This window comes from Orycteropus afer, unplaced genomic scaffold (assembly GCF_000298275.1).
Source record: "Orycteropus afer afer isolate SDZICR_OR568_19922 unplaced genomic scaffold, OryAfe1.0 scaffold00786, whole genome shotgun sequence".
Taxonomy (NCBI): domain Eukaryota; kingdom Metazoa; phylum Chordata; class Mammalia; order Tubulidentata; family Orycteropodidae; genus Orycteropus; species Orycteropus afer.
The window spans coordinates 171,852-184,898 of NW_006922373.1; the positions used below are offsets into that span (position 1 = coordinate 171,852).

General features: G+C 40.1%; 1 protein-coding gene across 1 annotated transcript in view; it reads left to right on the forward strand.

The window, feature by feature from the left end:
- The window catches only part of BRCA1 (BRCA1 DNA repair associated), an 85,781-nt gene extending 74,147 nt beyond the window's left edge, over positions 1-11,634 (forward strand). The window contains exons 19-22 of the mRNA XM_007957724.2: positions 1,718-1,772; positions 3,426-3,499; positions 10,709-10,769; positions 11,486-11,634. Of these exons, the coding sequence (XP_007955915.1) occupies positions 1,718-1,772; positions 3,426-3,499; positions 10,709-10,769; positions 11,486-11,634 (339 nt within the window). The remainder of the gene's footprint in view (positions 1-1,717; positions 1,773-3,425; positions 3,500-10,708; positions 10,770-11,485) is intronic.
- Positions 11,635-13,047: the final 1,413 nt, after the last annotated feature.

Sequence of the window (13,047 nt, forward strand, 5' to 3'; positions counted from 1 at the left end):
GAAATTCCTTGAATCAAACGAGAATGAAAACACAACATACCAAAATCTTTGGGACACAGCAAAAGCAGTGATCAGAGGCCAATTTATAGCAATAACTGCACACATCAAAAAAAAAAAAAAAGAAGAAGAAGAAAAAGCCAAAATCAACACTTTAAACCAGCATCCCCAACAATTTAAAAAAGAACAGCAAGGAATGCCTACAGTCAGCAGAAGAAAGGAAATAATAAAGATTTGAGCAGAAATCAATGAAACAGAAAATAGAAGGGCAATAGAAAAAATCAACAAGACCAAAAGTTGGTTTTTTGCAAAGATCAATAAAATTGACAAACCACTAGCAAATTTAACAAAGGAAAAGAAGGAGATAACACAAATAACATGAATAAGAAATGAAATGGGTGACATCACAACAGAACCAACTGAAATAAAAGGGATAATACCAGGATACTTCCAACAAATTTGAAAATCTGGAAGAAATGGACAGATTTCTAGAAACTTCTAGTTTTAAAAACTGTTTGGGTTACTTGATGGAACAGTGGCCATTCTTGGAGCAATGTGAAGGAAGAAACAAATGTTCAGGGCCGGAAGAAATGAGAGAAAAGGAACACTTCTACTTTTAAAAACTATTTGGGATAGAGTGGGAGAAAATGTGGAACAAAACTCAAAATCATGGAAAAAATGACCAGGTTTGCTAGTCGTATAGAGCCTGGTGAGACCCTTAAGACTATAGCTCCTAGCCACCCTTCAGGTCTGGAATTAAACTTAATTTTGTGGATTCCAGCCAAACAATAGACAGAGACATGGGGTGAACATTTACATCAGGTAGATACACTTTTTGGAATGATCAATCATGGGAGAACAGAAGGGCAGTGTTTGCACAAGGAGACAGCTCAGGGCACAAGTGCATGGGAGGGAAGGACACAGGGAAAAGGTAACTACGGAGAGGAAGTGGAAAGAGAGCTGTTACATTGTGTGAAGTTGCAGTCAATGTCATGAGACAAAATGGGTGTGAGCTGCTGTATGGAAAATGAATTCATTGTGTAAACTTTCACCCAAATCACAGTAAAAATACATATTAAAAAAACAAGAAGATCTACAAATGGCATACACAGACATTTAAAAAAAAAAAAAAATGTTTTGGTCATCTGATAGAACAGTGGCCATTCTTGGAGCTGGAGCAATGTGAAGGAAGAAACAGATGTTCTGGTCCAGAAGAAAAAGGAGAAAAGGAAAAGGAACATGTGTACATAAATAAACATAGGCCTCTCTGCTGATTGGAAGCATGTTAGTACTGATGTATCAAACCTGTAAACGTCACACTTCAGCCAATTTCTTTGAATTTTTTTGTCATCCAATCCTTTTGTTACACCCAAATTTCCTCCCCTTCTCATTTCTAACAAGAGGTGAAATTACCTGCACGGGTCATCAGGAAGGAGCCTGGGCCTGATTAGTGACAAAAGGAGATACTCAACTCTTGAGTAACTGTATAGAGTAGATCGACTCCTTACACACTTCAAAAACATCTTCTGATGCCCCTCAGTGTTCTGATCACTGGACTGATTGTCTGTAGGAAGTAGCAACAAAAATAGGTGGTAAAGAAAGGAAAATTCTTCCTTGGTGAAAGCCTCTATATATTGTTTTTTCAAAACAGTTGTCTGTGATAACTAGTGTTTCTTTCTCTCCATCCCTCCTTCTGTCTCTCCTTCCTCTCTTCTCTCAGATCTTCAGTGGCCTAGAAATCTGTTGCTATGGGCCCTTTACCAAGATGCCTACAGGTAAGAGACTGAGAGAACTACAGAAACCCAGCACCAGCCTTTCCCTTCTATAGAAGTGTTATAGAAGAGATCACCTTGCCTTGGTTTTGTTCTTAGGAGGATTTTCAGATTGGTAAGATGCTCTAGAGGTTATTCTGTTTCTCTATCACCCTCCAAACAAAATTGTATCTAAGTTTTATCCCGTGGCCAAAAGCTAGACTTTGCACCCTTTCTCAAAAACAAGTAGGCAGACTATAAAGAGTTAAGATCTAAGACACAGTATATTTTTTGTTCAGATGGGCTAGAGTACTGTTACTGCTCATTTGGTCTGAAAAAAGGGAATTAATAAATTAGGGAGAAGATACCTTTGTTCTTGTAAACGTTAGGAAAGAGCTCTGCTCTTCCTGAACCACCTTCGTTTGATACAGAGAAGAAAGCAGAACTGCTGCATAAGCCCTGTGGGCCTGGAGCCCCACACAGGCCCAGAGCAGGGCATGACTCCTGATGAACATTTTCTAATTAAATTTGACAGTGAATGTACTGTTATGTTTAGGACTGCTGTGGGGCTCAGTTCTGCAGTTGTATGGCACTGAGGCCCCTGTTGTGTATAGATTTGGTTTGTTCTTTTCAAAACAAAGGTTCAGGGCCTTCACATTTGCCTCCTGTGCCCCCACTTCACTCCGGGGACACAGGTCCTCTTACTCCTCAAAGGAGGACCTTAGCCTGCTGGTCAGGGGCAGATGAGTGGCAGTAGGAGAGCTTGGCAAAGTAATTTTGCTTCTGTCTTCTTTAGTGGTTATTGATTGGATTTTTATGAAATTTCCAAGTGCCACTCAGGGACTTCTCAGTGTTCTTGTACTGTGGTCTAATGAAAACCAGGGTCTCTAGAATGTATCCTGTTTGGGGAGAGTAGCTGGCCTTACTCACTAGGATAAACAAAAGCATCTCACCAGTTACTGGAAATAAGCTTGTGGAAAAGAGTGACACCACGGATGACTTGATAGTCACACCCACAGATGGCCAGAAGGCCCACTGGTCAGTTCTGCTGCTGTTCCAGCTACAAAAGAAACACTCCTACACTCTCTTCTGACTTTTGTTTCCCCTGAGCATATTGGTTCCAGCTCACCATATAGCTTTTCCCCACCGATGTGCTGAGTCCCTGTCCAGAATGACGTTTATTTTTTTGACTATATGAATTATCTCCTTGTATCTTGACATTTATAGTAATTACAGCCAAGTGTGGGGCTCTCAGTGGCTGTGATTATCAATTACCAACACAGAGTTAAGGGGGGAGGGGAGGCAGGTGTGTGCTTTTTCCCCCACAATGGCTTAGCCAGCAATTTAGCAAATTAATGAAAATTAGATCTTGGATTTTTTTTTTTTTTTCTTTCAAAGTGTTTTACTTGAGTAATTATCAAATCTGATCTACTACCAGGCCTTATGGGGGACTGATAACCAGAGTAAGTGGCATTTCAGTGGCAAATTCATTTAGAATCCAAATGCCTAGTATGGATTCTAGTTTAAGGCCATTCTGGCCCTTTGGAGCAGAAGAGATGAGGACTCTGCCGCTGAGAAGTCTGACTGTAAGCCTTCATCCAGAGGAGTATGGAGTAGAGGGCCCAGGTTAAATATGTAGATTGCTGTGGTAATTATAGGTCTAAATGTCCTATTTAGATCAATTGGAGTGGATGTTACAGCTGTGTGGGGCTTCTGTCGTGGAGGAGCCTTCAGCATTCACCCTTGGCACGGTAAGTCAAAAAGGGAGGACACAATAATATCTCTCCTGTGATAGAGCAGAGCTAGCACTCATTAGTCCTTGTGGACCCCCTCTAATGTAACCTCAGAAGCCTCGCCTCCCTTTACCCCCAGCTTCTCTAACTCTGTACCTGGGCCAGAAGACTTCGTCTGTAAGGGATAACTAAGGAATTGGGAGCCACAAATATTTCATGCACTAAAGGAAGGCTCTCTCCTTCTTACATTCCCCCTACTTTGTGTGGCTACCCCCAGAGTAGTCTACTTCAATAAACCATCAAGAAATGGTGACATCCACATGGTTAAGAGGGACATCAAGATCAAAGGACATAACATACTACACAAAAACATTGCTCTACATCCTACTGTAGTGAGTTAGCGACTGGGGTCTTAAAGTATGCAAATGGCCATCTAATGCAATAATTGGTCTCTCCTCATCTGGAGCAAAGAAGAATGAAGAAAATCAAAGATGTGTGGAAACAACTAGTCCGAGGAACTAGTGGACCATGCAAACCTCAGCCTACATGATCCTGACACCAGAACTATATGGTGCCCTGCTACCACTGTCAGCCACTCAGGGATCAAAATAGGAGATTCCAGACAGAGGGAGAAAAGCGTGGAATGAAACTCAAAATCATTAAAAAAAAAAAAAAAAAACAGGCTTACTGGTCTGATAGACTAGTGAAACCCCTGAGACTGTGGCCCTTAGTCACCATTCAGGCCTGGAATTTAACTCACTCCTGTGGCTTTCAGCCAAACAATAGACAGGCCTATAAGGTGAACAATTATACCAGGTAGGTACACTCCTTAGGGCAGTCAACCATGGGAGATCAGAAGGACACCATTTGCACAGGGTGATAGCTCAGAGAGCAGGCCTGCATAGGAAGGAAGGACACAAGGAAAAGGTAACCACAGGGAGAAAGTGGTAAGAGGGCTATTGTGGGGATTGCAATCAGAGTCGTAAAACAAAATGTGTTGAATGGAAAACAAATGTATTCTGTAAACTTTCATTCAAATTGCAATTAAAAAGAAAGAAAGAAAGAAATTGTCAAGTCTCAAAGAGTCTACAAGAAAACTTGTACAGCTAATAGAGGAATGTAGCAAAGTTGTAGGGTACAGGGTCAACAAACAAAAATCAATTGGGTTTCTATACACCAGCAATGAAAAATCTATAGCAGATAAGAGAATAAATACCTGGTAATAAATCTAACCAGGGATGTGAAGGACTTAAAAGTGAAAACTATAAAACACTGCTGAAAGAGATTAAAGACAAAAGGGAAGATGTTATGTGTTCATGAATCGGAAGACTTAATATCACCAATATGTCAGTACTACTCAAGCAGTCTATAGATTGAAGGCTATCCTAATCAAAATCCCAACAGCCTTTCTTTACAGAAATTGTCAACTTTATGGAATGGCTAGAGGACCCAAATAGCTAAAACAGTGTTGAAAGAAAAGAACAAAATAGGGCTCGTACTTCCTACTTTTAAAAAATATATGCTAATCAAAACAACATGGCATTGGTATAACAATAAACACATAGACCAATGGAATAAAATTGTGAGTCCAGAAATAAACCAACACATCTATGGTGAACTGATTTTTTACTAAGTCCGTTCGTTGGGGTAAGAAGAGTCTCTTCAATAACTTGTCGTCGTTAGGTGCCATTGAGATGGTTCTGATTCATAGCAACCCTGTGTACAACAGAATGAAACATTGCCTGGTCCTGCACCATCTTCACAATTGTTGCCATATTTGAGCCCATTGATAAATTCATCTAATTGAGGGTCTTTCTCTTTTTTCCTGGCCCTCTGCTTTATCATGCATGATGTCCTTCTCCAGGGACTCATCCCTCCTGATAGCATGTTCAAAGTACATGAGATAAAGTCTTGCCATACTCGCTTCTAAGAAGCATTCTATCTGTACTTCTTCCAAAACAGATTTATTTGTTCTTCTGGTAGCCCATGGTTATATTCAGTATTCTTTGCCGACATCATAATTCAAAGGCATCGATTTTTTTTTTTTTTTTTGTAATTTGGGTGAAAATTTACAGAGCAAATTTACTTTCCATACAGCAGTTCACATACACTTTGTCTCATGACATTGACCACAATTCACAATGCAACTCCCCTCCCACTTCCTCCCAAAACCACCTCTTCCCTGTGTCCATCCCTCCATGCACCCCTGCCCCCTGAGGTGTCTCCCTGTGCATAAACAGCCTTTCTTTCTCCCATGATTGTTCTCTCAAAGGACTGTATCTACCTCAGGTAAATGTTCAACTCCTATGCCTGTCTTTTGCTTAGCTGGAAGCCATAAGTGTAGGTTCAGTTCCAGACCTGAAGGGTAGCTAGGGACCATAGTCTCAGTGGTTCCACCCAGCTCTATCAGACCAGCAAACCTGGTTCCCCTTTTATTTTTCCAAATGATTTTGAATTTTGTTCCACATTGTTCTCCCGCTCTATCTAGGATCTCCTACATAGATCCCCTTCCAAGGGATTGACATTGGTAGCTGGGCACCATCTAGTTCTTCTGGTCTTATAGTCGTATAGGCTGTGTATCGCATGGTGTACCAGTCACTAGGACTAATTGTTTCCAAGAATCTTTGGTTTTCTTCATTCTTTGCTCTGGATGAGGAGAGACTCATCGTTGCACCTAGATGGCTGCTTGCAAACTTTTAAGATCTCAGTCGCTAACTCGCTACTACTCGCTCCTCGCCAAAGTAGGAGGTGGAACAATGTTTTGTGTAGTATGTTATGCAAAGGCATCAATATTGGGGGGTCTTTTTTATTCATTGTCCAGCTTTCACGTGCATATGAGGCAATTGAGAATACCATGGCAGGGGTTGGGCACACTTCAAGGTGACATTTTTGCTTTTTAAAGCCTTAAAGTGTTGCAGCAGATTTGCTCTATGCAATACATCGTTTGATTTCTTGCCTGCTTCCACAGGCATTGATTTTGGACCCAAGTAAAACGAAATCCTTGACAACTTCAATCTTTTCTCCATTTCTCAAGATGTTGTTTATTGGTCTAGTTGTGAGGATTTTTTTTCCCCCTTTATGTTGAGATTTGGTTGAAGGCTATAGTCTTTGGTCATCATCAGTAAGTGCTTCAAGTACTCTTCACTTTCAGCAAGCAGAGTTGTGTCATCTGCATATCATTGGTGGTTAATGAATCTTATTCTAATCTTGATGCCATGGTCTTCATGTAGTCCAGCTTCTTGGACTATTTGCTCAGCATACAGATTGAGTAAGTGTGATGAAAAAACACAACGCTGATGCTTACATTTCCTGATTTTAAACCACACAGTATCCCCTTGTGTTCAAACAATTGCTTCTTGGTTTGTATACAGATTCCACATGAGCACAATTAAGTGTTCTGGATCCCATTCTTCACAATGTTATCCATAATTTTTCATGATCCACCCAGTCAAATGCCCTTGCATAGTCAGTAAAACACAGGTAATATCTTTCTGGTATTCTCTGCTTTCAGCCCAGCTCCATCTGGCATCAGCAATGATATCCCTTATACTACATCCTCTTTTAAATCCAGCTTGAATTTCTCTATGTACTGCTGCGATCATTTTTTAATTACCTTCAGCACAACTTTACATGTGTGTGATATTAATGATATTGTTAGATAGTTTCCACATTCTGTTGGATCACCTTTCTTTGGAATGGTCACGAATATGAACCTCTTCCAGTTGGTTGACCAGGTAACTGTCAGCCATATTTGTTGCCATAGATGAGTGAGTGCTTCCAGTATTGTATCCATTTGTTGAAACATCTTGGTTGATATTCTGTCAATTCCTGGAGCCTTGTTTTTTGCCACTGCCTTCAACACAGCTTGCACTTCTTCCTTCAGTACCATCAGTTCTTGATCATATCCTACCTCCTGAAATGGTTGAACATTGAGCAATTCTTTTTGGCACAGTGACTCTGTATATTCCTTCTATCATCTTCCTCCTCTCCCCCCATTTAGGTCCTTAATCCATTTTTAATTTGGTTTTATGTACAATTCCATCTTTTGATGCTTCCTGTATCATTCAATATTTTGCTCATAGAACCCTTCAATACTACAGCTCAAGGCTAGGATTTTTCTTCAGTTTTTTTCAGCTTGAGAAATTCCAAGCGTCTTCTTCTCTTTGGTTTTCTAACTCCCATGTATTTGCACATTTCATTATAATATTTTACTTTTCCGACTCGATGGCAAATAACAACAACAACACTTTGTCTTTGAGAGCCACCCTTTGAAGTCTTCTGTTCAGCTCTTTTACTTCATCATTTCTTCCATTTGCTTTAGCTACTCTGTGCAAGAGCAAGTTTCAGAGTCTGTTCTGACATCCATTTTGGTCTCTTTTTTCTTTCCTGACTTCTTACTGACTTTTTGCTTTCTTTGTGGATGATGTCCTTGATGTCATCCCACAATTCATCTGGTCTTTGGTCATTAGTGTTCAAATTTATTATTGAAATGGTCTCTAAATTGATATACTCAAGATCATATTTTGGCTCTTGTAGAATTGTTTTACTTTTCTTCAGCCTCAACTTGAACTTGTGTAGGAGCAATTGATGGTCTGTTCCACAGTCGGCACCTGACCTTCTGACTGATGATATTGACCTTCTCCATTGTCTCTTTCCACAGATGTAGTCAACTTGATCCCTGTGTATTCCATTCAGGAAGGTCCTTGTGTATAGTCCCCATTTATGTTGTTGCCAAAAGGTAATTGCAATGAATAACATTAGTCTTGCAAAATCCTGTCATGTGGTCTCTGACATCATTTCTATCCACCAAATCCATATTTCAATAGTGATGGCAGAATTGGATTTCCACATGCAGAAAAATGTAACAGGATCCATATTTCACACCATACACAAAAACAAATTTAAAATAAATTAAGGATCTAAATGTGTGAACTAAAACATAAAATTCTTAGAAGAACAAGCAGAGGCAACACTGTCAGGCCTAGCTTTCAAGAATGGATTATCTAATATAATAATAAATAAAAGTACAAGCAGCAAAAGACAAATATGTAGGACCTAATAAAAGTGAAAAACTTGTTCATCAAAAGACTTAACCAAAAAAAGTTAAAAGACAAGCTACCAACTGGGAGGATATCTTTGGAAACCATGTATTTGACAAGAATCTAATAGCTAAAGTATATATAAAACTGATGACAACAAAAAGACAAATAACCCAGTCATAAAATAGGCAAAGGACTTGAATAAACATTTCACCAAAGAGGGCTTTCGTATGGCCACTGAACACATGAAAAGATGCTCAGCATCATTTGCCATCAGAGAAATGCAAATCAAAACCACAATGAAATTCCATTTCATTCCCACTAGGATGTCTAAGAAAAAAAGGTGGCAGAATATAATAAATGTTGGTGAGGATATAGAGAAGTTGGAACCTTTATCCATTGCTATAAAAACCAAACTCACAGCCGTCGAGTTGGATCTGACTCATAGTGACCCTTCCTTGGGTTTCTGAGGCGGTATCACTACAGAAGTAGATTGCCTAACCTTCCTTCCCAGGAATGTCTGATGGGTTTGAACTGCCAGCCTTAAGGTTAGCAGTCAAATGCCTTAGGCACTACTCCATCAGAGCTCCTATCTATTGCTATAGGAATGCAAAATGGTATAGCCATTTTGTGAAAGTGTGGCAGTTCCTCAGCAAACTAAGAATAAAACTAACATGACCCAGCAGTTACACTATTAAGTATATCCCCCAAAAGACTTGAAAATAAAGACTCAAAAAGAGACATGTACACCAATGTTCATTGCAGCACTATTCACAACAGCCAAAAGGTAGAAACAACCTAAATGCCCATCAACAGATGAATGCATAAAGAAAATGTGATACACACATACAGTGGAATACTGCTGCTCAGCTAGTAGGAGAAATGAAGTCTTGATACATACTATACGGTGTGGATAGAGCTTAAAGATGTTACACTGAACAAAATAAGGCAGTCACAAAAGGGCAAATGTACAACCTCATTTATATTGGTTACCAGAGGAGGGGAGGAGGGAGAAAAAGGGTTAGCCGTGATGGAGAGGTTGCATTGATTAAGGGTAAGGTTACACAGCCAATTATTATAATTGCTGTCAATTTGTACACCTGTAAAAAGATGAATTGGCAAAAGTTGTATGATATATAGATTTACAACAATCACACACACACAAAAAAAGTACCTGCTGAGTCTGCAACCAAACATTTCATGGGATTTGGTTTCATGGGACATCCTAGTTAATTGACCAAATAATGTATTTAGTGCTTCTACTCTACTTCCTAAGGAACTCTGGTGGTGTAGTGGTTAAGACATTTGGCTGCTCCACTGAAGAAAGGTGAGGCAGTCTGCTTCCATAAAGATTTACAGCCTCAGAAGCCCAGTGGGGGTTGCTTTGAGTTGGGATCAACTTGATGGCATTGAGTTTAGTATTTCACTTGCTAATTTGTTGTATTATGCTGGGGTTCTTAAAAGCTTGCAAGTGGCTATCCAAGGCACAACAATTGGTATCTATTCACCTGGAGCAACAGAGAAAGGAGAGTTAGGAATAGAAGGAGGAAATGGAATGTATGGCTAATTGCCTCCCCTGAACAATTGCCTCCTTTGCTATGAGACCAGAACTGGATGTGCCCAGCTACTATTTCTGAACATTTTGAACAAAGATTTCATAGAAGAATCCTGATCAAAAGGGAGAAAATATAGAACAGAATTTTAAGTTTTTATGGACTCCAGACTTCCTGGAGCTATGAAGGTTGAATAAACCCCTGAAAGTATTGCCCTGAGATAATCTTTAAACCTTAAACCGAATATATCCCCTGAAGTCTTCTTAAACCAAACAGTAGTCTATCCTAATGAGTCAAAAAGGTCTTCCTTGAGCATTCTGCTCTTTCAAGAACAATCTACATGGGATCAAACTGACAACAGCAACTTGAAAGATTAGACAGGAATTTTAGGGGGCAGTGAGTTTATGTTAAGGAAGAACAACTCAAAGGAGGGTGAGAATGGTTGCCTAACTCAAAGAATGCAATCAGCCTCACTAAACTGTACATCTAGAAACTGTTGAATTGGTGTATGTTTTGCTGAATATGGTAATGAAGAAAGTAAAATTTAGAAGGAAAAAATATAAAAGAAATGGTGATGTGACTGTTGCAAAAGTCCTAGTCTGACACTCAATTCTGTTTCTTCCATGGAGATGCAGGGTGCTCAGCCAATTGTGGTTGTGCAGCCGGACGCCTGGACAGAGGACAGTGGCTTTCATGGTAAGGTGCCTGCATGTCCGTGTCTTACCAGCTCCTGGCGGGTTGGTGTAGTTCACCTTAGGTTGCCCTGTGCTGATTAGCATAGTTCTACACATTCCGGGTGTTCAAGAAATATTTGTTGAATGAATGAGTAAGTGAATGAATGACTAAAATGTCTTTTCTAAATTTTGATGTGGTTTGTTTTGTGTTATAAAAATAATGCATGATATATTTCCATTGGTGCAGGGGAGGTTAAATATGAATGTTTATCACAGAAAATATTCATCGACATTAAAACAATCCCAGCGATCCCACCACTTGGAGATGAGTCACCGTCTCTCCAGGCACATGTGTGCATGTGTTGGAATGTGTATGTGCATACATGTATTGTACACAAATGGGTTCATACTGTTTTGCCTTTTCCCTTCAGAATTGCAAACATTTTTCTACATCATTAAATTGCAGTGTTTTTTTGCTGTCTCTGGTTGGTTTTCCCTTTAGCGGATTGAAGCTCATGTTTATAAAGTTGTCAGAGGTTTGTGCGCTTTAACCAGCTGCCACTCCTCAGCCTTCTGAGTAAGGTCCTGTATCCTGAAACATTGCTGAAGGTCAACAATTCTGCTCTGACCTGCTTAACCCTAAGAACTCACACAGTCTGGTCCCTGGAGTAGATTGATGAGTCTGGCCTGAGAGAATGTGAATTAACACTAATCTCTGCTTGTGTTCTCTGTCTCTAGCAATTGGGCAGCTGTGTGAAGCACCTGTTGTGACCCGAGAGTGGGTGTTGGACAGCGTAGCCCTCTACCAATGCCAGGAGCTGGACACCTACCTGATACCCCAAATCCCCCATAGCCACTATATTGATTCTAGCCCACCCCGAGTGTAGAGACTTTCTTAACAGGACCCCAAGAAAAGGCTGAAGGGAATGGCTTTTCCAGGCTCTGGGAGCTCCTCTCACTGTTTAGTGCTTCCACAGTCCCGCTTATTAAATATTTTATGTACCTCACAGAACTTCTGGCTACGTGAGGATCCCTTAAAGATTTTCTGCTTCAAGTCTCCCTTTGAAATATGCCATGAGCACAAAATTGTGGTAATTTTTCACCTGAAAAGATTTAAAACCATTTAAGCCCCACCAATTGAGCAAGATGCTGATTCATTATTTATCAGCCCTATTCCCGGTACTAGGGCTGTTGGGAAACGTGGTTGGCTTCGGGCTTGGAGGCACAGAGTGGCTTGGCCTCTGGAGAATATAACTGGTCTCCTAGTTTGTTTCTAAAACCCCCTGTGCATAGAGGCAGAGAGTCAGACCTTCAATGAAATGGAGTGTACTTGGAGTTCTATGATGTGGCTTAAACAGAATAGTCTTTAGGCAGCATTCAAATGTTGGAGTGGAATGTTAGGGACAGAATTCAGAGGTAGGCAGTGGATAGAAATATGAAACTTAAGAGTTGACCCCAGTCTCCAAAAGACTGGGTTTTAGTTGCTGGGTTTCTGGGGGAAAAAAATCCTTTTATGAACATATGTCCATGGTCTTCTAATTCCTCATTAGTAATAAAATGTTTGTTGTTATAGTTCTGAAGTGTAACCATTCCTTTTAAAAATATAAGATCTTTGATAGGAATATTTCATGTCTGTAAAATCCCACTAGGAGAGGAGCAGTTGCTTTCCTTGAGGTAATTTTTTTTCCTTGCCTCCGTATTGCTGAACCATACAGCTTCATAAATAATTTTGCTGAAGGAAGAGAAAGTATTTTTCATAAACTCATTGTGCAGAACCGTTTATAGCTGTTGGAAAGAGTAGGTCTTTCCTAGCCCCCCAGTATGTGAGGGCATTGCAGACTTAATTGTACAAAATGTTTTGTAAATGTTGTTCTGTTCACCTGCAAATAAACTTGATAGCAAACAGTTCCCACTGAATGGCACTGTTCTTATGACTTCATCCTTCAGACTTGCTCAGAACCTTTTCACTGGGCTTCAGTCTCGTCTGTAAAATGGGGATAATAATAGTACCTACATCCTAGGGTTACTGAGCAGCTTACACACCTCTTGTATTAGGTTTCTATTGTTTCCATAACAAATTGCCACACATGTAGTGGCTTAAAGCAACACTCCCTTATTATCTCACGGTTCTGTAGGTCAGAAGTCCAAGGTGGCTCAGCTGGTTTCTTTGTTCTGTGTTTATTGGCAAGCCTACATTCCTTTCTAGAGCTTCTGGGGGTAAACTTGCTTCCAAGCTCATTCAGGTGGTTGTTCCTTGCAGGTGTAGGACAGATCCCCATTTCCTAACTGGCCATTAGCCA